At 39.7% G+C, this 27,298-nt stretch overlaps 4 protein-coding genes across 10 annotated transcripts in view; 2 read left to right on the forward strand and 2 right to left on the reverse strand.

Moving 5' to 3' along the window:
• Window positions 1–186: 186 nt before the first annotated feature.
• On the reverse strand, window positions 187–5,647 carry timm17b (translocase of inner mitochondrial membrane 17 homolog B (yeast)). Its single transcript, XM_039800034.1, has 6 exons — window positions 5,518–5,647; window positions 4,058–4,157; window positions 3,901–3,964; window positions 3,529–3,657; window positions 3,335–3,445; window positions 187–1,639 (listed from the first exon to the last, which is right to left on the reverse strand). The coding sequence occupies exons 1-6, from the start codon at window positions 5,541–5,543 to the stop codon at window positions 1,554–1,556; spliced, it is 516 nt and encodes a 171-aa protein (XP_039655968.1). The 5' UTR covers window positions 5,544–5,647; the 3' UTR covers window positions 187–1,553.
• pqbp1 (polyglutamine binding protein 1) lies at window positions 5,551–10,524 on the forward strand. Of its 3 annotated transcripts, none has more exons than XM_039800031.1 (7): window positions 5,551–5,657; window positions 7,491–7,558; window positions 7,664–7,775; window positions 9,027–9,127; window positions 9,316–9,492; window positions 9,583–9,640; window positions 10,082–10,524. In XM_039800031.1, exons 2-7 carry the CDS (start codon window positions 7,492–7,494, stop codon window positions 10,230–10,232), a joined length of 666 nt encoding a protein of 221 aa, XP_039655965.1. In that variant the 5' UTR covers window positions 5,551–5,657; window position 7,491; the 3' UTR covers window positions 10,233–10,524. The 3 variants fall into 3 exon arrangements, with proteins under 3 accessions (XP_039655965.1, XP_039655964.1, XP_039655967.1); XM_039800030.1 differs by having other exon boundaries at window positions 5,559–5,664; XM_039800033.1 differs by lacking the exon at window positions 5,551–5,657 and adding an exon at window positions 5,795–5,962.
• Window positions 10,525–10,582: 58 nt separating this feature from the next.
• gpkow (G patch domain and KOW motifs) lies at window positions 10,583–17,754 on the reverse strand. 2 transcript variants are annotated; one of them, XM_039800029.1, is made up of 11 exons: window positions 17,531–17,754; window positions 16,224–16,402; window positions 15,965–16,110; window positions 14,592–14,698; window positions 13,809–14,013; window positions 13,527–13,659; window positions 12,546–12,723; window positions 12,308–12,428; window positions 11,158–11,227; window positions 10,908–10,993; window positions 10,583–10,824 (listed from the first exon to the last, which is right to left on the reverse strand). In XM_039800029.1, the coding sequence occupies exons 1-11, from the start codon at window positions 17,722–17,724 to the stop codon at window positions 10,696–10,698; spliced, it is 1,548 nt and encodes a 515-aa protein (XP_039655963.1). In that variant the 5' UTR covers window positions 17,725–17,754; the 3' UTR covers window positions 10,583–10,695. The 2 variants fall into 2 exon arrangements, with proteins under 2 accessions (XP_039655963.1, XP_039655962.1); XM_039800028.1 differs by having other exon boundaries at window positions 12,308–12,440.
• Window positions 17,755–19,435: 1,681 nt separating this feature from the next.
• Window positions 19,436–27,298, forward strand: part of LOC120558783 (membrane-associated guanylate kinase, WW and PDZ domain-containing protein 2) — a 43,119-nt gene continuing 35,256 nt past the window's right edge. For all 4 annotated transcript variants that reach the window (XM_039800024.1, XM_039800026.1, XM_039800027.1 and 1 more), the window contains exon 1: window positions 19,436–19,690. In XM_039800024.1, coding sequence (XP_039655958.1) covers window positions 19,608–19,690 — 83 coding nt within the window. In that variant the 5' untranslated portion in view covers window positions 19,436–19,607. The remainder of the gene's footprint in view (window positions 19,691–27,298) is intronic.

The following is a 27,298-nucleotide window of genomic DNA, read 5'->3' on the forward strand; positions in this document are numbered from 1 at the left end:
CAGGACCTTGGACAGAAGCAGCCGGTGGGTGCAGTACCAGCTGAAAGGCGACAGGGGGCGTTCATTCACAGTAAATAGAGGAAGCCCAGGTTTAAGTAATGTGTGTAATGTTATTATATTACATAAGTGCCTAATTTAGGCTTTCTAAAGGTAGGGCAATGTGAAAAAATAACACCATCTCAAGTCTTAAAGAACATTTGATGCCTTTATTGTTTTTTTTTTTATCAGCTTTTGCAAGATAAATTAAGACAATACATAAAATAAACATTTTTTCTATACAGTTTGATAACTAAACACTGGATCACATTGCACCATCTCTCTCCTGTAGCAGATGCTACGATTTTAAGAAAACAGACAGAGAGATGGAGTTTAAAAAGTGCTCGGTTGCTCGATGGATAATGCAGCGATCAAAGTGACAAGAGGTGCATCTATTAGTAATTCAAGCCATATTTTCCACGATTTGTGCTCATCCTTCTAATACGTAAGATAATAACAATTGAACAATGATTCAAAATGACAAAAGCTGCCGGGTGAGGCAAGACCTTATTGAGAGAAACTGCAAACAAAGAATGGACTGAGGTTTTGTTAAACCTGGACACATCTTAAAGCACACACATCATTTAAAAACACACACAGATTTTTGCATTGGTTGTCACAACTGACACATAATGAAAGACTTAAGACTACCCTACTCTCACAATAGCACTTTCTATGGTAAAACCTATAAAACCTTTTTCTTATTACTCCATCTTTCTGCCTTGCAGCCATTAAAACACCATTTACTAAATCTTTGCATACAATTATAAGATCTTTTGAAGCTTAAATGAATAGTTTAATGTTTTGGGAAAAACTTATTTACGCTTTCTTGGCAAGAATTACATGTGATAGATGCCAACTCAAGGCTCCAGCAAGTCACTGCGCCCCATCCAGAAACATTCTGGCACATAACCCCCTAGAATTTTTTTTTTTTAGTTTTTACACTTTGATTTTTGTACGAATTAAACAAACAACATATAACATGTTAATTAGTGGGATTTAGAGGTGCTGGTAGGTGCATTTTTTTTTTTTTACTTTTGGACGGACCAGGCTAGCTGTTTCCCCTTAGTAGTATACTAAGCAAAAGCGACTGCTAGCTCCAGCAGAGTGGTTGATCTTCCCATCTAACTCTCAGCACCGAAACAAATAGCAGATTCCCCAAAATGTCAAACTGTTCCTTTAATGTATAGATGTTGCCTGCATGTTGAATAACCAAATTGATTTTGAGCCAAAAAGCTCACAGTGAAGACAGAATAACCGTTAATACAGAAAGTGTTGCATGAGATGCTGGAGGTGCAAAGACGAGGTTTGTCACAAACATTCACTCATAAATAACTTAAACTCACAGTAATTTGCCCCTGAGGTATAAGAACATAGTGCAACTACTTGACACCACTGTAGAGACCAGTATCTCCACATCCTGGTCATCCTGATACCTGCTGTAATGTCTGGTGTCCCCACCCTACTCTTTGGTCTGACTCACTGTGTCCACAGCTGGTCTCAGTCCTTGTTGCTCTCTACTGAAACTGCCCCTTTGCCCCCTGCTGCTGCTGACCTCCATCCTTTGGAGGTAACTGACTGGGGTCCTCTGCAAAGGGAATAGCTGAAGAAAACAAAGTGGACACAGAAAAGTGAATTTCTCAGGTTTCTGTGACAGTATCATGTTCATCCATGGTATTAAAATAATCAAGATACAATATATGTGCACTTAGATCTTTTAAGTAAAGGTTCAATTAAACTTTGATGAGCCCACTTTATTCACTAGTGACGTCCTACTTTTCACAGAAAAGGCCTTTTTCGAGGAAGACATTTGGACATGTCATAGTAGGAAAAGCACAGGTGTAAATAATAAAATGACTTATTATTTGGCTGTCTTTGGCTTCTACAGGACTGACACCAAGACATTTACTTATTACAAACCATTGTAGCTCTGCTGGAGGTGCATTTTCTACATTTGACCAGTTATTTAGAGGAATACAAACACTACAAAGCAAAAAACCTAAAGGATCTCTATCTGTTTAAAGAGGCCGTTCTCACACTGAGCAGACTGCCACAGTGGGCTACCAGTTGCAAACTGGGGTCATTCACTAATGGTTATTACTTTGCATAAAGTGGGTCATTAGCCATAATGCATGGAGAATACTTGTGTTCGGTAGAAAAGGAGACTCTAATTACATTGCATGGGTACTTTGAGGGACTAAAAGACTTTCCTCTTGATCATTTAAACCTGCAATAATGGATGTTTTGGGCACTTAGGGGTGGCGGAAGCAACTGTGAGCACACCACTGACATATTACCAGTAATAAGTTTATATGGTGACCTTGTTAGAAAACAGTTGCCTATTTACACATCCAGCAGATACGAGCAACTTTAGCAATAAATTGGAGTCACGCTGCAAGTAGTCTCGCTTTGCCAGACCCTCCTCCAAAGCGTGCTGGAGGAGAGTCTGGCTACTCCACATAGCATTCGGGGGTGGGAGTAAAACGTGCTCTGGTTTATTGGCATTTATTTAAACCAATCACAATCGTCTTGGGCGGTGCTAAGCAACGGAGAAAAGCTGCGATGCCGCTGCAAAATAGGCTCGGAAGGAACTTGTTTTGGTGGAACATGTGTACGTTTAAGGGTTGTTTTAGTTGTGCAACAGAAAACTCAGATTGGACAGATAGTCTAGCTAGCTGTCTGGATTTACCCTGCAGAGATCTGAGAAAAGGTTAGCCATAGTACACAGAAATCCACCGGAGTTTAAAATACCAACACAAAGGAAGCCCAAGGCAACAGATATCCAGCCTAAATGAGTGAAATCCAGCAGATTTTCTGGCAGCAGCGGAGCAATCCCGGAAGTGGAACGTCAAGGATATCGACTACATTGCATGTCCACTTAACAAATGTAAGTCAGGCTCTTCAAATAGCAGTAAATAGTTTCACAATGTTCAGCAGCTATTTTCCACCTTTGTCTGTCTGTCTGCTGTTTGATGCTAGGCTGTTAGCATATAGTTGATTTTTATAGCTTTTTTTTCACTTAAAACAACGCTTTGAGAGTGGTGATAGTGAACCAAAACAGTAACGTTGCAGACCGGACAAAAAAACCTGTGAGGTAAAAGATGCTGAAACACTGTAGAGCTGAGGGGAACTGTAGAGGTGATCATTTTCTGTGAGTTCATCACTACAAGTGTCACCATTTACATATAAGTAATATAAAAAATATTGATTAAAGTATAATTTGCCTAACTCAATCAGCTTCACTTACACAAAATATTGATTAAAGTATAATTTTCCTAACTCAATCAGCTTCACTTACGGTTCTGAAACTGCTGCGCTGTATATCTGGTTAGAAGGATCCCAAAACCCTCAATGAGAGCGAGCAATATTCCCCCCATCATGGCAGAGCCCATCATAGTTAACGGCCCACCTGGAAAAAAACACAAAACTCATTGACTCACACTAGTTAATTTGACGTGGTCAGTTCATGGTAATATATGGACTTTATCTTACTGCGGGCTGCCAGGATGGCCCCAGTCATGGCACCGCTTGTTATAGAGTTCCAAGGATCCTCTTTCCCTCTCAGGCGGACTAAACCACAGTCGATTGTGGAGAAGAGTCCTCCCCACACAGCAAAGCTACCTGCAAAACCACCAAAAACAAGCCAGCGAGTGTTTGTTATTCTGGTTTAATGTGTGATTTTAGTTATCGGCAAATAAAATGTAATAACTGGGCTCTAGCTACCCACATATAACAAACCTTTTTGCCTTTAATATGAACAAAGGAATGATTATATTTAACTCTAACATGTGCCATAAACATATTAAGACTCCAAGAGCTAAAGTAAAGGAAACAATTCATGGTTACAAAAGAAGACTTCCTCACCTCCAATCTGTGGAGCTCTTATTCTCACTGCGTTTGCACTTCCTCTCAGTCGGTGTCCAACACCCTGAAACATTGGAGAACTGCTGAATTCTGCCTTTAAAAGTGACGACAGTCAGAGCAAATACTAACAATTATTATCATTATGCAGTGAACTCACTGCAGGGGCATTACGAAAGCCCTTGATCGCCTGGAACACTCCTCCCCCAATTGCACCCATGGTGAAAGCACCTCCGCAGTCATCTACTATTCTCCAGGGACTGCCGAATGAATTAAGTAGAGAGGGGAGACAAATGAAAGATAGAAACATAAACAAAGTATGTATACATAGGTCTTTGTAATGTAATGTGTCCATTTATTGTCATGCCAAAGAGTTTATTGTGGAGAGAAAATTGGTAGCATAACAGAAATCACACTGTGCTACTGCAATGATGTTGGATGTTTCATTGACATATGCGATACCTTGCTGACTTTGCTAATACTAATCGCATCACATATTTTCCCATTTTACTTCTTATTTTAGTTTATTAAACCTCTTCCTAGTTTTTTTTCTATCTTTCTTTATTTATTTGTACTTATTTCTGTCCTTGTGTTGCTGCAACAACCAAATTACCCCTCTGAGGGAAAATAAAGGTTCATCTTATCTTATCTCAGTGTTTCCTTTAGGATTTCTTTAGCAGTGGGGGCAGGTCCGAACACTCCCCATGAAACGGAACTGACACTTCGCTGCAACACAAACAAATATATTTATTTACCTCTAATTCACACACACAATGAGGCATATTTTCAGTTGTGATTGAACTGTATTTTTTGAGTTACTATATAGGCCAACTTTGATCTTGACATATAGGCTAAGCATTCTGTAGCAAATAACAATAAACCCACTATTAATTACATTATCAGTGTATTATGCAACGTAACTACTTCAGCATGTAAATAATGAACCTCAAATACAAATGTTCTCCGACATGCACTCTAACAATGCAGCCCTATTTCTGATACCGTGGGGGGCAGAAATGTTGCCGTAGGGGGCCGCCACGGTCAAATCAACATAGAGGAAACACTGTATCTTATAAATTAGTACATACATTTTAATCAAAATCAGAAAAGGAATTTGCCTTGGTGGTTGGTGCATACATAAGCAAACAAACATATTAAACATTAATATGAAATAAACAATAAATACAGAAACAATCATAGCCAGGAATTTTGGCAGTAATATCACAGTTATAGTCCCTGTCCTGGTTTGTCTTTAGTTTACATTAGTCTTTCTCTCTGCTTTGTCAACACACACTTAAACTGAGCTATAATATTATGAGTAACATGACTGAATTGTATTTTATGGTGTATTTTTCTGTTGCCAATACCTCCAGCTGTCACAGAAAAAAAAAAACACACACCTAAATGTAAAAGGTTGCTGAAGCTCAGACTAGCTATATGCTGTACACAGCTTTCTCTTTATATCCCTGACCCTTCACTAAGCTAACCGGCTAACGCACAGAGCCTCTCCGTTCACTCTCACAACAACTTTAATATGACATTAAAAGGACAAAACTATGTCCGAGGATACCAATGGTGAAGATACAACGAAAGGGAAATGTTTAAAAAAACTAAACCTACCAAGGTTCACGGGCATATTCCTCCATGTTTGTTGTCGTCAGGAGAACGGAGCTGCGTCATCATTGTGCGCGCCGTGTGGTGTGTTGTGGGAAGTCGTGTCGTCAACTCTCCTCGATTTTCAGGCGATTTTCTTAAAAAAAGTAATAGGTAACGTTGATTGATTTTCATGCATTAACTTATGTATTTAAGTGTAGGTTTTAGTGTTAGAGTAGTTTAGGGGAATTCATGAATCGCATGGGTGTCTGCGTTGCTTTATTCATCCGGTGGCTGCCATTGGCGTCATCGAGCGACCGGGTGCAGTAATTTTATGTAATGTATCGTGCATAGCGCGATTGATTTCAAAATGCAGAATGTCTCCCTTATTTAAAAAAGAAGACTTTGTACAAAACCGAGCAGCTTAAAGTAGCTTACAACAACACAAGCTAACGTACTGGGAGCCGCAGAGGTAAAAAAGCATGCAGGGGTGAAAAATGGTGACCCATTTTATTTCAGTGAAGTCTTGTCAACTACTCTCAGGCTTCAGTCCTGATTCAGGGACCTTTCCTTACATCTCAGGATAACTTTCAGGAGAGTCTCAGCTGTTAGACAATACTGTATTTGTTACATCCGTGTTTAGTCCTTTTATTCGTTAAGTATGTGCAAACAATTAGGGCTGGGCAATATATCGATATTATATCAACATCGATTATGAGGCTGGGGATATCGTCTTAAATTTATATCGTATGATATGACACAAGTGTTGTATTTTCATGGTTTTAAAGGCTTACAGTAAAGTTATGTCATTTTCTGAACTTACCAGACTTACTAGCTGTTTTATTATTTGCCTTTACCCACTTAGCTAAGTCATTGTATCCACATTATTGGTGATTATTTATCAAAACTCTCATTGTGTTAATATTTTTTGAAAGCATCAGTAGTTAAACCTACAATATCGACATTGATGTATTTGGTCATAAATATCTTGATATTGCGTTATATTACAGTAGCTTACAGTTTCTTACTTCCCTGTGTTTGTTTTATTTATTATGTGAAAGCCAATCGCAGCACAACACCAAGAGTGGCAGCATAAAAATGTAATATAACGCTCCCATACTTTATTCTTTAAGTCCTCAAAAAGAAATTGTACCTCCAAAAGTACGCTGCATACAAAGGAGAACAATATACATTCACAAATACAGTCACAGTGTATAGTACCAACACAATGAATCATAGTTTAGGATAATGGGGTGGCTCATGCCACTCTCTGACTATAAAAGTACTTTGCAGTGATGGTGGGAAATTAAACGGTTATCTTAATGTTGTGAAATGTAATTGTAATGTTTTGAAGCTGTCCACACCACCAAACACTTTAGCTTGGGGTTCCTTTTTAAAGCACTGTTGAGAAATCTGGCAATTATTTTCTCGATTAATCCATCAATTGTTTGGTGTTCTATAAAATGTCTAAAATGCCAAATATTTTGTCATCAATTTGTTTGTTTTCTCTAACCAACAATAACCAACAACCCAAAACCTAAACATTATTCAATTTAGTGTCACATAAGCCAAAAATACATACAAAGAACTATACATATATTTCAAATTTTAGATTCAAGAGACTCAAGATTTGCTTTATTGTCACACATTGTAGGAAATTCCATAAAAACATTCCACCTACATGAAAGACATGGGTAAGCTAAGACAGCTACAGGGAACAAGAAAGATATCTAAGGAGAACATTGTAATAAAACAGCGCTACACTGGAAAATAGTCAATCCTCAATATATAGTTAAATAAAGCTCTTTTGTTTTCTTATCATTTCATTATATTTAGAGGTTTGGGTTACGTATCATTTTTTTTGGATAGAGGCTATTATCTGTGTATCCCTGCTTCCAGTTGCTGAAGTCGGTGGATGAAGGTTTGCTGTCCTGGTTGCATCATCATCATCATCATCATCATCCTCCTCCTGAGTTAATCCTCCCTTCTCTCTGTTGCAGGATGCCTCTACCCGCGGCACTGCTGGCCCGCTTGGCCAAGAGAGGGATTGTTAAACCATCAGACCAAGGTAGTAGAAAACAAAAGAAGACAAGAAAACCTTAGGCGCATAGCATTCAGACATTTTTAGTTTTTCATGTGTCATGTAACAGCTTTTCTTCTCCAATTCATCCAGAGGTAGATGAGGAGATTATTGCTGAAGATTACGATGACAACAACGTAGATTACGAATCCACGAGAGTGGAGAATCTACCACCTAACTGGTATAAAGTGTTTGACCCTGCTTGGTACGTACAGTATACATGATTTCTACAAGAAGTTGTTGCTGTTGACTGACATTTTTTTTTTACATACATTTTTCTTTTAAGTGTTTTTAGATGGTGAAAGTCTCATACTTTACATATACCATACATACAGTACAGGCCAAAAGTTTGGACACGTGTTCTCATTCAATGCGTTTCCTTTTTATTTTCATGACTATTTACATTGCAGATTCTCACTGAAGGCATCAAAACTATGAATGAACACATATGGAATTATGTACTTAACAAAAAACTGTGAAATAACTGAAAACATGTCTTATATTTTAGATTCCTCAAAGTAGCCACCCTTTGCTTTTTTATTAATAAGGGACAAAATCCCACTAATTAACCCTTACAAAGCACACCTGTGAAGTGAAAACCATTTCAGGTGACTACCTCATGAAGCTCATTGAGAGAACACCAAGGGTTTGCAGAGTTATCAAAAAAGCAAAGGGTGTCTACTTTGAAGAATCTAAAATATAAGACATGTTTTCAGTTATTTCACACTTTTTTGTTAAGTACATAATTCCATATGTGTTCATTCATAGTTTTGATGCCTTCAGTGAGAATCTACAATGTAAATAGTCATGAAAATACATTGAAACACATTGAAATAGAAGGTGTGTCCAAACTTTTGGCCTGTACTGTATATTTGTTCGTTTGCTCAAATATGTTTTTATGGGGTCAAACTGAGATTCAAACCCCGCTGGTTTTTATAACAAATTACACAGGAATGTCAACCTAATTCTGTCTCTGACATAACTTATTTTAAAAGGTCATAATGGGTCAGTGTTTTTGTGGTCAGTAATTCTAATATTTTGATGTAAGATTAGTGTCGATAATATGGTTTCTCAGTCATTTGTGGCCTGATTTATATAATGAAGAAAATTTGCAAATAAAATTGTCATTTGGAAAAATGACATTATGAAATAAAAAAGCAACTTTGGAAATTTTTCATATTTTATATTCTTTGTGTCTGTATACACGTGTGCTAAGCCATCCCTACTGTACGTGTTTATAGTATTGTGTTGTTCATTGAAGGACCACACAGTGTTTTTATCCTTGATAATTATACTACTTCACTACACTATAACTACTGCTATGCAGAGTTGTGTTTTCAATAATCAAATCATTTCAATTCATACATTTCCTAATATTATTATTATTATTATTATTATTATTATTAAGTAAGTTATTCCAGCAAATTCAACCATTTTCTTTTCCTTCAATCCGCAGTGGTCTTCCCTATTACTGGAATGCGGAGACAGATTTGGTGGCGTGGCTGTCCCCAAATGACCCAACTGCAGTGGTAACAAAACCTGCCAAGAAAATTAGAGGTATGGCATTAGAAATCCTCCGTAAAATAACCTTTTTGACGCAGTTGTGATCGATCATTTCCATCTGTTAACACGTACTACTCATGTGTGACTCACAAATCGTGGCAGGGCTTATCATCCCTCGGCCAATAATCTCAGAACGCAGTTTGTTTTTGGTTTATTTTGTGACTATTGTCTTTATTTTTCAGTTGAGGGAGGAGATGAAAGAGTTGAGAGGCCGTTTGAGAAGCCAGACAGAGAGCGAGAGCGGGAAAGAGACAAAGATCGGGATCGGGACAGAGACCGAGAGAGGGATGAAGGGAGGGACAGAGACAGAAGAAAGATGAGGAGAGAGGACACGGCTCCGTACAGTAAGAACAAAAGAGGTAATGATTACATCGGTTTCATACGACACAAGCATTTTCAAATTAATGATGCTTTTTACATGAATGGAAGTAACATTATTTTCCTTTCAGGGAGAAAAGATGATGAGATGGACCCCATGGATCCAAGTGCTTATTCTGATGCCCCAAGGTACAGTATTTACAGTCATGATAATCAAAGCTCTTGGTCCTGTCTTTAAAGGAGTTCTCCAGACATATTGTATTGCACTTCCATAGCGTTGGGAGAGACAAACAGAACAAAATAAAAGCATTAGAGGCCTTTCAATCACCAGTATGAGTCGAGCTGGAAAAACTCTAAATCCTACAATTCCCACAATGCAATTTTTAACGCATGTTTTTATTAGAACCTCCCTGTCTGGTAAACAGCCACATAATTTAAACTCCACAACCCTGTTTGTAACACAGGCTTTGTGTTATAAAGTCTCCAGGGCCAAGCTGAGATTATTTTCTCAGACTTGACTAAGCTCATGCAGAGCCACAGAAGAACTAAATATGTCCAGTAAACTGATTTTGATGTGCCTCTTTAAAGTAGCCAAACTATTTATTAAATCAAACGTATTTATCTTCACAGGGGCAATTGGTCAAGCGGCCTGCCCAAGCGTAATGAAGCAAAGACGGGTGCGGATACCACAGCGGCGGGCCCCCTGTTCCAGCAGCGGCCCTACCCCAGTCCCGGAGCCGTGCTCCGGGCTAACGCAGCAAACCAACTACCCAAGGAGTAAGCCGAGCTCCCGGGGAACAGCTACAAAAGACACAGCTGTAAAGTTAGTCTCATCTTAACATTTGCTATTACAGACTGACATTCTTAAGTTGTATTTTCATTCTAAAACCTGCAATTGTCAGAAATTGAGTGCTGAGCTTTTACACCACCAGTGCATTCATACTCTTGTCAAACATGTAGAACAGTTGTAAATATGTTTTTATATGACCTAAAGATTGACCTTTTTGTTGTTAACTAAAGCCATTACTGGACTTCATTTGCTAATAAATGTAAAGAATAAACTTTGGAAATGACTCATTGCAACTTTTCTTTATGGGATGGTGGTATTTCTTGTAATAACATCTGTACAAATACAATTCTTGACAATGTTTTATTACAAAATTGAAAGCTTTTAAAATCCATTATTTTTGAATAACACAAAACAACATTTCAGATGGGATGGAAAAGGACAGGGGGTATTTGAATCAGTGGTCTGCTGCTCCTACATAGTGACAAATGGTGTCATAATCCAGCGTGAACACTTTCTCATCATGTCGGTCGAGCTGAACCATGGCTCTGCACTTGTTCTTGTCCCGTTGGAGAATACGACCGACCTGAACAAACAAATGTACGCGCTGTGATTAGTTACAGTACGGTATACACATCCTGCAAAATAATAAGACTATTCTTTGCTTACCTGTCCTCTGTGCTCTCCCAGTACAACCATTATGGAATCACAGTCACTTTTTGGAATAATGGTTTCCAGCATGCCCTGCTTCACATCTGACACCAAAATAATAAACAGTAGGTTATTCAAACATTGTGGTTACTTTTTCATTAATAATTAAGATATTAAATGTCACTAATTTATCTGTATCAGGACAATCTTAGCCAATAAGGCACTGATCATTTCTTTATGAGAAAATGAGATGGCACTAATGACTCACCATCTAACAGTCTTCCCTCCTCAGTTCGACACACACAGATAGTCGGTGTCAGGACATCCTCTACACGCATCTAGAAGAAAACAAGACTGAGCTTAACAGCTATGCTAGAAGCCCAACATTTATAATTAAAACACTGCAACTTAAAAGGACAGATCTGGCGCAAAATGAACCTAGGGGTTAATAACACGTGTACTGAGTTGACCGTTCTCTGGGATATGTTTTCATGCTAATCCAATGTGACCAGTTTTATCGCAAACCGTTAATTAGCCTATAAATGCTAGTCGTCGGGGCATGCGAAAGTAAAAAGAAATCGCTATTTCTATACCGCTAACAGGGCTCAAAATAGCGCCACACTTCCACGGTAGCATAATGAGGGTCCCTACATGTAAACCGAAGCATTGAGAACTTTGTAAGTGTACAGACAGTTTATTAAAAAGAGATTATAAAGACTGTACCGTTCAGTATACAGGCAGGCGCCATCTTGGGAAAGCAGTCATGACCAGTCCAACGACGAACGCCGTGTAACCAGTAACGTAGCTCAAGCACGGCGTACGACTGGTCCTGACTGTTTTCCCAAGATGGCGCCTGCTTGTATAGTGAACGGTCTTTTTAATGAACTGTCTGTACACTTACAAAGTTCTCAATGCTTCGGTTTACATGTAGGGACCCTCATTATGCTACTGTGGAAGTGTGGTGCTATTTTGAGCCTTGTTAGTGGTGTAGAAATAGCGATTGCTATTGGGATGGTATGGGCTTGGGAAAACAAATCTTTATTTTATTCTCATTTATGTTGTATTACTATTGTACAAAGTTTGAATCTATTGTCCTGACTTCATATAATAATAATAAAAAAAAAAACTTGAACAAGAAATAGCGATTTCTTTTTACTTTACCCATGCCCCGACGGTTTGCGATAAAACTGGTCACATTGGATTAGCATGAAAACATGTCCCAGAGAACGGTCGACTCGGTACACGTGATATTAACCCCTAGGTTCATTTTGCGCTGGAATTGTCCTTTTAAGATATGGTGCAATATTCCATAATTGTTCTGTGACTGGGCAGCTACCTTTTAATGGTATGTTTTTGACTGCTCCCATTTCAGTGCTAATTTAATTCATCAAAAATAATTAAACCCAATGTTTACCTACCTTTGAGTTGTAGTACCTGCCCCCTTTGAAAGCTTTGTCTATGAAGCGAACTTTCAAGTCTCTCTGGAGCCAGGAGGGGGGGGGCGGTGGTCGCCTTGCCTCTTTCACTGGAGGCCTCTCTCTACAGAGGAAACTGAAGGAAAAAAAACACAGTATGTTTACTAACCAATAATTATTAACCAATAAATGGAAATGAGAAGTATCGCAGTGTGGTAAAGGTATAAGTGTATTAGCTTACCTGTCTTGACTTGATTCTTTGTGTTTCCTCTTCCTCTCATCTTTTCCTCCATCTCTTTCCGAAGACCTGGGTTTTACCTCGTCGCCATTACTACGCCTCTCTTTCTCCTCCCGTCTCTGTTGCTCCTTCTCTCGCTCTTTCTCCTTCTCCTTGTCTTTGTGGGCTTTACCGAGGCGACCTGATTAGCGGGAAAAACCTGGTTAGCATGGCATTAGGTGAAATATGGCAAAGAGTGTCAGCTATTCAAAGCAGTTGTGTATTTATTCTCTACTCTATTACTAAAAATAATGTGGGCTGAAATGTGATTAGAGGATTAAACCTGCTTAGCCCAGTCAGCGTCTCACACAACTAACGCGTCGACTAACAATTCTTTTCATCATAGAGTAATCTGCCAGTTGTTTTCTTGATTATAGTTTGGCATGTAAAATGTTAGGAAATGCCCATCCTAGTTTCCCAAAAGTTTTTTATCTGACCAACACTCCAAAACCAAGAAATATTAAACTTGCTAACATAGAAGAGTTCTCAAATATTCATATTTGAGAAGTAGCAAAAAGTGAATTTTGGGGCATTTTTGCTTTGAAAATAAGTTATATAATTAATTGATTAACAAAAATATTGCAATTTTTTTTTTTTTACATCAACGCCAAATCAATTCAGCTCTACAAACTTCAGATGTGTTCCTTCAACTGGAGACTTCAGACATTGTCCTCCTAATGTGACAACTTAAAGTAAACAATAGCAACAAACAACCTAACGTTCATTACTGGTCATTATTTAAAACTATCCTATTGCTATTGTCATTACATAACTGGTTTAAATGTAATAAAAAAACATAATTGGTTAAAATGAGCATAGGGGCAACCTGAATTTTGGCATTTGATGATAAATGTTACCAAAATGAAGTGAAATATCACCTAATTTGGCATCCAGATCATTTTCCACGCATGTTAACCTTTTCATATTCCTTTGAGAGTTACTTACTGAGGTCTTTGCTGTTTTTGTCGTATTCCTGGCGCCCAACCAGTTTAATAGCATACTGGCTGATTGTCGCTGACCTGCCGCCAATAGCCAGCTTCACCACAACTCGAGCGTTGTCTGCATCAACGCCTTCAATCTGCAGCACATGAATGAAAGGTTATGACAAGTTATTCAGAGAAAACCATGCATAGACATAAAAACAAGTAGTTGTGTGTTGTTTCTGGAGATAACTGCATGTCAACAGATGATGAATATTGATGCAAACACATTTCAGATCAACTCTACCTTGCCATACAAGTCTTTATGTGCCCCCGACTCCACCAAGACACAGCCGCCTGGGCCCATCACTAGTTCCTCCTCCTTCTCTCGCTCGTCGCCTGGCTTGGGGGGGCGCTTATGTCTGGTGGGCTCCAGGTCCTTTATCGCTGAACGATCAGCTCCAAGACCCAAACCTTTTGGACGGAGCTCGTGTTCGATTGGCTTCACATGTCTGAGCAGGCAGGGAACAACAGAATGAAATCAATAAACAAAGAGATGTGCAGGATATAAAAGAGGCTGGAGGAGCACACAGTTTGAGACTAAATGTAGGTTACTAGGCTACTTGAGTACAGATATAAGTGTGATCCTATCAATTGCTCCTCCTTATGAAAAAGGCTTTTATACAACTGCAGTCTATAATATTTTGCTTATGTGCAAAAATATTCAGATTTCACTAGTTGTAACAATTTTCATAGTGGAAAATACATTCTATGTCCAGATCAGAATAAAAAAAACCGTTAAATTACTTCAAATTTAACAAATTCCATCACTGACTTAATTGGTAATTAATAAATAGGATATGAAACGTAAAAAACAAGTTAAAAAAAATACGAGAAATGCTTATTGCACACTCAGAGAGCACAGGGTGACGTCTTCAAATATCTTGTTGGACTAACAGTCCAAAACCAAAAGATATTCAGTTTACAAAAGATATAAAACTGAGAAAAGTGGCAAATGCTCACACTTGATAAGCTGGAACTTAAGAATGTTTAGCATAGTAGCTTGAGTTGTCAGTTTCTTACTACTTACTGCTTAAAGGTGCGTCCGATGCCTTCCTCTTTATTCCAGCCCATCCCTTTAAGCATAGCGAGTCCATAAGCCTCAACAGGAACGCTATCGTAATCTGCCTCTGTCGACTAACAAACAGATACCATGATATTATTTTTACATTAAAAGCTCAAACAACCAAAGAAATGCAGACACCATAGCCTGCATTAAAAATCATTTCCAGGCTAAATGAAGTGCTTATGTAATCTCTGAATTCTGAAACACAAAGAAGTGTTGTGGTGACTAACAGAGGAGAGAGCAGTTTGTGATGCCGGTCACTCAGCCTTTTGGCTCCAGGCTGTCAGACTCAGCCATGGCTGACTGAAGTCACCAGGCAGCAGCACAGCAGCCCTCATCAGAGCCATGGCCCTGCTCATCTCTGTCTCCACAGAAGGCTTTCCTCTGAGGGAAGCTGGGAGCCCACTCTCACAGAGCAGGCTGCATTAAAATGAGCTTGGGGCACAGCGGGCAAGTTTCCCCTGACTCTCATGTTCTGACAGTCAGATCTGCAGTGATTGAGAGCAGATATGGGATGACAGTGACAAGGCGTGTGAGGATTTCTGATGGAAAGAAAAGACATCTGATTGGTTGCCTGCATGTCTCTGGGGAGAATGTTGACGCCTGTGTGCCACCAAAGCCTTACTGTACTGAGAATATCATCTGCACACATACGCATGCGCCCAACTGTGAATGCACCCAGGGGTGTTCTCCTCCGTTGACCGTCAGCACTTTCAATCTGAGTCAAAGTAGCCAGTCCACCAGATTTTTCTGTACTGTCAGGCATTTTCATATGCTCACTGAAATGCCTCTCTAGCAGATTAAATTGTGTTCTTCCCATCTAATACCATTTAAAGAAATTGACAATTAACTAACAGCCTAAGAGCCATTCCTCCCTCAAACAACTATTATACAAATGCCCTTGAGCAAGGCAGCAAACTAAAGCTGAAAATAATTGAAAGCTTGCTTAAAAAAAAAGCAGAAATGCAACACCCAGGTGCATGTATGTGTATTTTACATGAATGTTTATGTTGGCAAAGATGCAAAATAACATTATCAGCTACCAATATCTAGATATATAAAAGTGTTTTTACTATAGTACAACAGATTTGAAAAACATACTTTAGACTATGATAACTGATGTTCATGTTATTATCAATGATTTGGCACTTTATTCAATTAATGGACTCAATTGCTCATGTTAATTTCTGTGCATTGTCTCTTCTTAAATAAATAAACATAAAAGATAAAATCAAGAATGCTCTTTTCCGACCCAATCACGGAGTATAGCAACAAGTTAACATGCTTTATTGTGCACCTCTGATTATTTCTCTCATAGCATTAGTATCCATACTTACAGATTCAGGACGTAGATCCACCTTTACATGATCTCCATCCTCAAAGCCGTCAGGTACTTTGTTTTGCATCAACAGGGGGATAGCAAGGTTTGGGTTGCTTTCTGACTGAGGGCCATTCTGCCACTGCTCAAGCTGCCTCCGGGAGTCTACAAGCACAAATTGGAGATGTGCAAGGAGCTTTGTATGAGAGGTTACGAAAATCTCTGCCTTCCCAATAGTCATACACACACACTAAACTATATCTTCTAAATGTACACACCTTCAATGAGTTCTTTGACAGCCTGTGACTCCACAGAGTCATTGGCTTGGGTCGTTTCTTGTGTTTTGCCTCCACTAACATTACACTCCACGCTCTGGCCTGCTCGGTCGGGTCTGTGCCAGCGGTTCTTCTGGATCAGAGGGATGATGAGCTCTTTGGGCTTCTCGGATGGTTTTGAACTGCAGCACAGAGGGAAGTTAGCGAGGTAGCAGTCAGAGCCTTCAAAACAAGATTTACTTTCTGTGGCTAAATACGGTATACACCTACTTCACACATGCTAAAAATTGAATATTGAGCTAGTTATATCAGAATGGAAAAGTAACAGTTACACTAATCTTATCCAATATATTAAACGGTTGCCTCAAAGTCTCATCCTCTGTCAGATGAGATTTAATCTGTGTGGTGGTAGGGCTGGGTATCCTTCAAACATTTTCGATATCGAGAATTCCATACCGTTTTTTCTTCAAATCCATTTTAAGAAAAATAAATTAAAACATTACGGTAACAACACACTTGAACCCTGTCTCTGTGCATAACGTCATGTTTTTCCTGCATGCCTCTACGACAAGTAGACAGCCAATCGCCAGCATTATAAGATCTTGGTACAAGCATGCAGCATGCTTATTGGCTCAATGACGCTGATCAGATTTAGGTATTAAAATGTGGTATTGAATATTGAATTCCAGATACTCTATACTATAGAGACGAAGTATCGAAGTTCGGTACCCAGCCCTATGTGTTGATGTGTGTGTGTGTGTAGCTACCGGTAAAGTAATTTATCCCTCACAAAGTGACACTCTCCATCAGGGACATCAGCATCCACACAAACCAGGTGAAACCACAGCTCACACTGCACGGGTCACTGAGCATCTGACACGGCTGGTGTGACGGTTTTGCGACTGGCATAGTGACTGCCATTGTCCATTGCATTAGTGACTTTTTTCTACGTCTTATTTAGGGAGTGGTTGGGGTCAGGTGGTTAAACATCGTAAAAGACGACAGGTTGGGATTATATTTGGTTGAGGTTAGGGTGAAGCGAAACACATATCGACGGAAAAACAGACTTCGACACAACACCGAAATGTTAACGTCAGTTAGCTGAACAAGTAACCGTTACACTAATGATAAAGCTATTATGTAACGTTAACGTTACATAATACCGCCGGTATGTCATATAGCTATCTATGTCGGAATGTGAGTTAACGTTAGCTGGAAAAGTAAACGTGACGCTAATGCTAATCTATGTAAAAACAATATACCGCCGCCAGTAATTAATGTTAGCATTAGCATAACGTTAGGTTGCTTACCTTTGCAATTCTTTTCTGTCAATTCCGGTCAAGTAATCTCTGTCATCTCTCTTGACCACAGCGTCTCCAGTCGAAGGTTTGAATTTGCTAACTGTTTTAGTAAAACCAAACGACACTGCCGCGGGTTTTTTCTCTATTTGGTCCCCAGAAACAACAGACTTGGGGAGACCTGTATCTTCCCCGTGCGACGCCATTATTGTTTGTAACCAAAAGAAGTAGGTGAACTGTATTATGGTAGTAGTAGTTTTATATCCCTATACTTGTTTTGTTCCAGTCTTTATAAAGTACTATAATTCCCGTCATGCATCAGAATTAAAGGTACAGTTAGTAAAATGTGGATTTGACTAAATAGAAAGAAATACGCTTGCATTTACAAATAATATAAATAGGCGTAGGCTAATACGTATACATTATTATATAAATTATTACTTATTACTTACTTATCAATTATAAGTATTACTGTTTACAACCCTCGAGCTGTTTGTTTACATGTGTATGTGTATGCATTCATGTGTAAGGATAGGCCCTATATACACTTTTATATAGCCTATATCTTACATAGTAGTCAAATGTTTATGTTTACCTTGTTTAGTTGTGAATCAAATTCCCTGTAGTGTTCACACTTAGCCTACTTGGCGAGTAAAGCGGCTTCGGATTCTGATTAAACACAATAATGTGTTCTTGGTAATACCCAATGAAATGAAATGTTGTGAATTCAATTGTTAAAATAGCAGTTGCAATAGGCTATAGTATTAGCCTATTGCATGATATTTTTACTTTTTATTCGTGATAATTTTACATTTGTTGCCAAAATGTAGTCCACTGTAAATTTCTTTAGGATATTTTGCATGAACATTGTCCAGAAAATCCTTTCTGATTCTGTTTTTGAAAAGTAGGCATAATTGGTGTGTTTAGGCTCAGATGGGTTATGCCCATATTACTTGCTACATACAGGACCAAATGGGGATATGATGCTCGTTGAAGTTTTATCATACTTAACTCGCAGTTTTATAAACTTGTGTGTTAGCTAGCCTACTGTAACCAAATGACACTTGTCATATAGCCTATAGATATCGCAAATTTGTCTCAAAAACTCGAAGAACGTTTGGATCTGGTTCTCACGCTTTTGAAGGTTATAACTCGTAAGCGAAAAGTGATGCTGCTGATGCAGGTACACAGAGAGTGAGAATAATAAGGGGCGTATACTTTTAACTCTTTTTATTCCCTCCCCTCCGTGCTCCCTAACTTCCCAAGATAACCTTCTCATTTGCCTTTTGTCATTGTTCCTCACCTTCGAAAGTGCCTTTTTGGACGCAGGATCATCAACCTGACCACACTTTCTACCGGACAGCACAGCCTTTATCTAATCCAATCTGATCTTCGGCAATTGACGCTCCCGCGCCCTGAAAGCACCGCGCCTGCAGTTCAATGACACCTCTACCCGGACAAATCGATAGTAGCGACGTTTGTCTTTTCCTTGATTGCTCTAATAGGAACCCAAACATGTATCCGTAATTAAGTAACCTGCACGATCTGCTAACACTAGAATGAGGGATTTAACGAGGAGAAAGCAAGCATGAAGGTAAGAAATTCTTTATCAAATCAAGTCAAGTGCACCACTTAGGCTATTGTCCAATAGGAAAACACTCCTCACAAGTTAACCAGCACGTTTCGACCATTACATTTATCCACCCTCCACGTTGTTTTGCCTATAGCAGTGCAGCAGCTGCTACATTTATAAGCGGTCGCTGTCAGATTTGCCTGATTGCGTGTGTGTGTGTGTCTGTGTCTGTGTGTGTGTGTGTGTGTGTGTGTGTGTAGTGAGAGAGAGAGAGAGAGTATTTTTCCCTCTCTCTCCTCTCCTCTCCTCTCTACAAGATCACCACGGCTCTCAGAGCATCACTGTCCAAATATCCCGTCAGCCGTGCACATCGCCTCTGACTTTCTCTGGGATACGGTGGTACCATATACTCATCACTGCATTCCCACACTGCATTTTAGCACACATCAGGCTGCTGCTGCTCTTTAAACAACTCGTATTTATTTATAGGCTTATTATTTCACCTTAGTCGGGTCGATGTATATAGACGCTTTCAAACGGATCCTCTATGAAAGGCTGAACTGCTTGAAAAGAATGTGTGTGTGTCAGCGCCAAGGCAGGTCAGTAGGCTATTTTTCCTAAATTTGAGAAATATGAGAATCTGTTATGTGTAACCAAAGGGTGTGTGTGTGTGAGAAAGTGTGTGTGCATGTAAACTAGTCTGTATGTGTGTGTGTGTGTGTGTGTGTGTGTGTGTGTGTGTGTGTGTGTGTGTGTGTGTGTGTGTGTGTGTGTGTGTGTGTGTAAGACAGAATAAAGAATGTGGGCTTGTGATGATGGTGGCAGATCTTATAGGGATAAGAGTGTCATTTTGACATGAACTTTAACTCCTTTGCCAGCAGGTGTGTGTGTGCGTGTATGTGTGTGTGAACTTATGATTAGGTTTGAAAAGTTTGTTGAGACCTTTTTCGTAAATCTTTGATTTTTTTTGTTAACTTCATCAGTCTCCTGGTCCAGAAATGCAAACACAAGCCCATGTTCATTGCACCTGTGCCCATTTTGCTGTAAGAAATAGACTGACTTGCAAAATGTAGGTAGTTTATAGCCAAGTGGGTGTGCAAGCATGCATGTAGCGTGTCTTGCAGCTCTGTGTGTGTTGTTGTTTGTTTAGGGTGTGTCCCTGCTTGATACAGGGAGCTTGTTTAGAAGTGATGGATGTTTGACCCTGACTTAATAGGGTGCACTGCTCCGGATTTAGAAAGCAGTCAAGGTGATGCTGTTATAATGAATCATTCATTTGTTGGGAGGGAAGGAGAGACGTGGTGTTAGACTGCCCACACATGCTCTCATGCTGCTCTGGTCCTAACACACTGTTTGCTTTCCCTCAGCACAGCACCTGTTTTGCACTACAACTAAGCAAAGCCTTTTGGTTTTATTCAGCATTTGTCCTCCTTTGATTCCAGTTCTCAGCCTAAGTTTGAAATAGCATTAAGTGGAAATGCATGTTGTTTAGAAACATGACTCTGCTCTCACTGCTAACGAGGGGGGGAGGATGAGGTGAGGTGCATTTCTTTTTCTGTCGTAGTAATGCATGTCATCTGGGAGTTGTTGATTGTCTAATTATGTACCTCCTGTGTCCTTCGGCATCATGCATATTAATGCTGCTGTTTTAAGGTGAAAAAAAGTGTGCGCGTGCGTGTGCAAGGCAGTTTACCCTTGACAGGGCAGGGCTACGCAGCCATATTCTCCCATCTGTGGTCCAAACCTTTGCTCCCAGCCACTGCATTTGGATTCTGCAGTTGTAGCCTGCTCTATTCTTAGTTTTCAACAGTTCATGTGGAGTCTGATATGAAATTTCAACAACATTCCCATGCTGTAACCGCCACTCGGTTCCCCCTCCTCTATACATCAAGATTTTATTTGGATTGGATAAGCCGCTGTTAAGTGGGTAGACTCTGAGTGAGGTAGCAAATCAATAACTAATCAATGATAGTGTGTGGAGTTACAGTTTACACAGTGTCATATTTGAAATGTCAAGAAGGCAATGGATGCATGTATCCTTGAGTCAGATCTGAGTTGGACAACTGGGGATCAATATCAGGTGGTGAGACAGGCAGCAGGAGTAGGCGAGGGTCACCTTCATCCATCCCTACTGAATCAGCAGTATCTCTCTCTCACACACACACGCACAGGCACAGGCACACGCACACGCACACTTAAAGGCCTGCTTAGGTTACCGCCTGTGACCTCACAAAAATGCTCATTACAGTAAACCTCCTCTCCATTTCCTCATGAATAATTCATTTAGTTATTATATGTTTTTTATGTATTATAGTTCCACCATTCTTTCATAAGGTTACCACTCCCTCCTCTGTGTTGATTCTACTGTTTTATTCCATTTTTACTTCAAAGCTGTCGTTATCATCCTCTTTTTATCTTTCCCTAATTTCCCCATTTCTGTCTCTCTTATCCATCATCATTGTTGAGAAGCTGATTTGCTCTGTTTAATTAAACTGCTCTCTCTCTTCCTGATGAGAGCTCATCCCTGATCGCAGCGAGGGGTGTAATGCGTCCTGGCAGATTGAGAAAGAGGACCTGTTGTTACAGTGGTATTGCTCCGAAGAGCAGTGTGTACACAACATTGCCCTGCTAATGTGCTAATGCCTTCACCTTGATCCTCTGACGTTATGAGATATACCATTGCCCCAAAGGAAAGATCACTGTTTTATCTTGTCAGGTGTGTGTGTGTGTGTGTGTGTGTGTGTGTGTGTGTGTGTGTGTGTGTGTGTGTGTGTGTGTGTGTGTGTGTGTGTGTGTGTGTGTGTGTGTGTGTGTGTGTGGTTGTCGTCACTCTCAGCAATGTTTTAATCTTACACTAAGTCCCCTTTGTATGTAGTCAACACAAGAGCAGCTTTAATAAAACCACACACTGGAATAGACTGTGGATTTATTGATGGCGTGCAGAGAATAGCGAATGTACTTTTCATTCCATGTTTTCTTATCAGCTTTTTCATGTATTAAGTTTATATTGGGAGGGAAATGTTTCTGTGCGTGTATACGCCACCGTATGCGACAGAGGGAGATATTTTGTGTTTTTTCAACCCACAAGCATTTAATCTTTTTTTTTTTTTGTAAATCTGCTACTGCTGTCTGTGTTGTGTTGAGCACTCGCGTGCCCTAGATTTGAAAGTGAGTGAGCTTCAGGGAGCTTAAGTGGACCCCACGTTGCCTGCACAGTTTGGTGTAAATGGTTGGCGAGAGAGGTCAGGACACAGATGTCAGATAAGACAGCGAAGTCGGAGCTGCGAGTAGTTCTTGTGCATTTTCCGTCCGTCTGCCGCTCCTCCACCAGTCTATTGGTTCAGATGAATTAAAGGTCACCGGTTATTTAAGATGCCTTACTTGTCTGACCTCCAACACCACCCCATGGGAGGATGCTGTAAGATTAGGAGCAGTGTGCTTCACTACAGGTCAGAGGGAAGAGATGAGTTTAGTGTTCCATGTGTGGGATGGGTTCAGCACAAAATACCTTCTTTTGCAACTAGAGGGCTAACTCAGACTGTCCATGATGATTTTTCAGATTATTGGTAGAAATTCTTGAAAGGTTGATGATGTTAAGCTTAGATTTAAAATGACTCCGCAACTATTCTGATAACTGACTAATCGTTGAAGTCATTTTTGAAGCAGGAACGTTTCACATTCACTGGCTCCAGCTTCTCAGTTATGTAGATTTGCTGGTTTTCTTCGTCGTAGGTTACAAAACAAGACATTTGAGGACGTCACCTTTTGGCTTTAAAAATCTATGACGGTCATTTTTCACAGTCAGATTTTTTTTTTTTTTAAGATGAACAGATTTTTTTTTTTATCAACAAATGAATCAATTAAGGACAAAAAAAACATCAGAGCTGGAATGGGTCGATTCATTGATTGGTCAATCAAAATAAAAGTAGTCAGCAAATATTTTGATAATCAATTAATCACCATTTTTTTCAAATAGCTTGTCAGATGTGAGGATTGGTCATTTATGATAGTTCATTGAATATCTGTGGGTTTGGACATGTTTGGTCTCTGAGAAGTTGTAATGACATTTGATAGACTAAACGATTAAAATGATTAATTGAAAACAATTATTAGCCAATTAATCGATAATGAAAATAATCAATAACAATTTAAAACGATTTTCAGAAAGAAGTACAGAGAAAAAATATTTGGTAATTTTCCTTGATGAATGATTACCATTATTACTGGATGTATTCTAGGGATCAACTAATCAGTTATCTTACCAAAATGAATAGTTTCAGCTCTCGTAGTATTCACACATGGCCACTGTGAGTTGACGGTTGCTCTCTTAAGGTTTACCTTTGGGTATGCAGTTACAGTGCACGTGGTCTCTTATGTAACCATCAGTCATGCTGATTTTGATCTGGCTAATGCAGACTCATAGAGAACCTTGAGTCTTTGCAGTTGTTTAGTCACTGCGAGCACTTGAGAGACCAACAAATGGAGCCGTTAGGCATGCTGGTCACATTCTAGCTGACAAAACACACAGTCAGTCCATCAATATTCTCCAAAATTCACATTTAGGAAAGACAACTATTCGCTGTCTTGAACTTTCAGGGAGCATGCATAAAATACCAAATAAGCTTACATAAATTCATAGAGCATTCTAGCTGAGCTAATGGAACATGCTCATTTCATTATGGTAGACCTCATTTGGAGCAGAAAGAGAATGTAGACAACAGAGCGAGCATGGCTCCACCACGTCAAACCAACAGAAGCTTATATGAGCGTGAACCCACTCTGCTGCTCATGTAGTGCAGAAAAGCTGTTCAGTGACATGAACGTTTACAGTGAAACGATTAGACCGAGAGTTGAATTAGAGCACATGTGTCAAACTCAAGGCCCGCGGGCCAAATCCGGCCCCTTGTAGATTTAGATCCGGCCCGTATATCAATTTGGGTTCACAATACATTTTGGCCCACCTAGTTGTGCGCCAAACCACAAACACAGGAAAGTGTTTTTTAAACTGCAATTACGTGACATTCAAAGCAGAATACGGCAGATTTGCCGACTCTGAGACTCAGAAATTCCCCCAGAAGGAACTCTTTTGATGACTTTTGTAGGGCTTCATGTCAACAAAAATGCCGAATGTCGGAAAAAGCCACAAAAACGTCGGAACAAAAATGAGAAAAAAAGCTATCAAAATGTAAAAAAAAAAAAAAGTGACATGCAGTAACAAAAGCACGTCAATAAACTCTACGTGTCCGGCCCTTGGTGTGATTCTCTTTTTCCAGTGTGGCCCCTAGTGAAAATGAGTTTGACATCCCTGAATTAGAGCAACAACTCACGGCAAAAGCTGATTGTGTGAAAAGTTTTCCTCTTTTAACAAACTCTGCTATGGTCAAAGCCGATTATGTCAGAGAGCGATCTCGCAGCTGAGAGACGGCTTTGATGGGGATGAGGGCCGGCATCTAGATAGACATCAGGAACATGGGGAGAATCACGAGAGCCGACAGTCACTGCTTTCACCATGAAGCCTCACTAAGGTTATTGATACTGGGGGTGTTGAGCTGCCAAAATGAAGGTGAAAGTCATGCATTGTGTTGTTGATGAACTTGATCTGTAGTACTGTTTGAAATGGGAGTGTGTGCACTTTGGACTGCTGGATAAATCTGTCAAGACAAATTGTTACTTTCTACCGAGCAATTCAATTATTAAATCGTCTTAACTGATGTGTTTTGCCTCCGCCCTTTTTTCCTGAAGGTCTTTCAAGACGCTATCCACCTCAATGTCAAGTGCTATTCCCTCATGTCCTTGATTCGTTGCTTCAAGTTGACTTTGAATTATTGAGCGCCAAGACAAAGCTCATCTGTGTAGCTTTAATAAATGAACACCCTCGAGATCCAACCTGAAATAACTGCTTAGTTAATTTGTCCTGTAATAAAGATGTTTCGCTCGTGACTGTACGAGCTGCCAGGGGTAAAATGGCCCCAGCTTTTTTAAGACTAATCACTGGGAAGAATTTAATAGCATAGGACCTGAAATTTTAGCATTAGCCCTGCGGCACCATAAGGTATTAATACAGTTTAGCAGTTGGGATGTTACGCTCATTAAGATGAAGCTTAATTTACAGTGTGTCTCTCTTTCAGTGGAAAATTTCATTATTGTGGTTAATTAGGTAAGAACAATGAATGCTCTCAGGATAGTGCAAGCATGAGTATTTATGCAATTCCGGGCTAGAAGGCATATTTCAAAACAAAAAACACTGTGTGCCACAGCTGTTTATACTATACACCGAGCCGTACTAGCCTTTAGCATTGCTTTATGCTTTCTGATTTAAACAAATGTGGTGAGTAAATAAAAACCAAAACCAAGAATAGCCTTGAAGTCCAGAGGATATGTCTTTTGCCATTGACAGATTGCTTTGGTTTGAAATGACACTGGAAGGCCGGCCAGGGTTGCAGGCTGTAGAGCTCCTGTGCAGGTCACTGGTGGAGAGGAAGTCAGTGAAACAAGATATGTATTGGTCAGCTCTTTGCTGACCTAAAGGTCAGAACTCTCAATAGAGCATTCTTTTTATAGGGGCTAGATATCCTTGAAACCATATATCCTGTCCTCCTATATATCTAATAGTTATGTTGTTGGCTCTATATAATTCATCTGGAGTAATGTGTGTATGTATATATATATATATATATATATATGGCAATAATAGTCGCTCCACTACTTTGAGACTGAAATATCTCAACACCTATTTGATGGATTGCTGTGCAATTATTCATGGTTCCCAGACGATGAATTCTACTGTGATCCCCTGACTTTTCCTGTTGGGCCACCATAAGGTTGACATGGTTTTTAGTGAAATCTCAAAAAAAATATTGGCTATATTGCCATGATATATATATATATATATATATATATATATATATATATATATATATATATATTTACAAACATACATGTCCCTCTCAAGATGAATTGTAAAAACTTTGGTAATCCCTTGACTTTTCATCATCTAACACCATCATCAAGTCAACGTTTTAATTAGTTTGTGACCAAATACTTGCAAAACGAATTACACTTTAATCTGCTTCTCTTTTTATTGATACGGTTAGCACGTGCTAAACGAAGAGGGTGAACATGGTAAACTTTATACCGGCTTTACCTGCTTCCTTCCCGAGACCATTTTGCAGAGCCACCGTTGTTGCGTCCAAAGCCTAGCGCCGCCCAAGACAATTGTTATTGGTTTAAAGAAATGCAAGCAACCCAGTGTTTTTTTTTTTCTTCTATCCTGGAATGCATGTGTGGTGTAGCCAGAACTTACTCTGCAGCGCTGTGGAGATAGGTCTTGCAAAGTGAGAGTAGACACAAGGTAACAGTAACAGTAATAGTATTCATTGCAAATAATTGCAGATAATCCACCGTGTGACACAGAATTACACGACTTTATAATTTGATGAGGTGACTTTGTCATAAGCAGTGCATTCCTCCCCAGCCTTATTGGCAACCTAGCAATGTGTTTTAAGTGCACACAGTAAGATGAGTGTGCAGGTCCCGTTTGTAGCATCAACACCAACAGAGCGAGCGAGCGAGAGCAGAGCAGTGTCAGGGTGTGTCTGCGGCGGGACGAGTCCAGGCTCCAGCGGACCTGACAGGCTGTGGCTCATTAAACCCCCGTCAGACGCAGGAGGTCAAGACAACAGCTACAGCACGGGCGACACATTCTACCTCCATGCGCATAATGTAGACACACACTGGGACTGTGAAGGCCCAACAGGATAGGATAATACCCCAGACCTATCAGTTGTTTTATTTTTAGCGTTTTAATCATTATCGCCAACTGCTGAGGAATTCTGAGAAATCTTTAGATAAAGCATGAAGAGACTTAGGGCTTATAGAATTATTGTTCCGGATTGATTCACAAGGGAATTCAATGTGTATGATTAGATTTAAAACGTTGATGCTTCTGTTTTTATTCTCTTTTCACGACACACTTAATGCAAGCTGTATTACTGTTTCCTGTGCTGGTGTATGGCTGGCTGGCTTTGGAGAAGCAGGTCGACAGTGTTGCTGCAGAAGGTTTCACAGTGGGGTAGAGAGAGACAGAGAGAGAGAGAGAGAGGACTGGGGGCACTGTTTGGCAATGATGAAGTGATAAGCATAATTTCAGGTTGAAACATGCCGGCATAAACAGCGCTACTTGTTTGATCGCATTTTATTCCAATGTG

Source organism: Perca fluviatilis, chromosome 5, assembly GCF_010015445.1.
Source record: "Perca fluviatilis chromosome 5, GENO_Pfluv_1.0, whole genome shotgun sequence".
NCBI lineage: Eukaryota > Metazoa > Chordata > Actinopteri > Perciformes > Percidae > Perca > Perca fluviatilis.

What these genes read in the sequence shown, in the direction of transcription:
- timm17b (XM_039800034.1), bottom strand. Translation starts at nt 5,543, where the DNA reads ATGGAGGAATATGCCCGTGAACCTTG. An exon ending in GCTTTCGTAATGCCCCTGCA is followed by an intron (nt 3,965 to 4,057) that starts GTGAGTTCACTG and finishes CCAATGTTTCAG; the next exon opens with GGTGTTGGACACCGACTGAG. An exon ending in AAGAGCTCCACAGATTGGAG is followed by an intron (nt 3,658 to 3,900) that starts GTGAGGAAGTCT and finishes GTGGTTTTGCAG; the next exon opens with GTAGCTTTGCTGTGTGGGGA.
- pqbp1 (XM_039800031.1), top strand. Translation starts at nt 7,492, where the DNA reads ATGCCTCTACCCGCGGCACTGCTGGCCCGCTTGGCCAAGAGAGGGATT. An exon ending in TGTTAAACCATCAGACCAAG is followed by an intron (nt 7,559 to 7,663) that starts GTAGTAGAAAAC and finishes CAATTCATCCAG; the next exon opens with AGGTAGATGAGGAGATTATT. An exon ending in GCTTATTCTGATGCCCCAAG is followed by an intron (nt 9,641 to 10,081) that starts GTACAGTATTTA and finishes TTATCTTCACAG; the next exon opens with GGGCAATTGGTCAAGCGGCC.
- gpkow (XM_039800028.1), bottom strand. Translation starts at nt 17,724, where the DNA reads ATGGCGTCGCACGGGGAAGATACAGGTCTCCCCAAGTCTGTTGTTTCT. An exon ending in TGTCAAAGAACTCATTGAAG is followed by an intron (nt 16,111 to 16,223) that starts GTGTGTACATTT and finishes TTGTGCTTGTAG; the next exon opens with ACTCCCGGAGGCAGCTTGAG. An exon ending in GCAGGTACTACAACTCAAAG is followed by an intron (nt 11,228 to 12,307) that starts GTAGGTAAACAT and finishes GTTTTCTTCTAG; the next exon opens with ATGCGTGTAGAGGATGTCCT.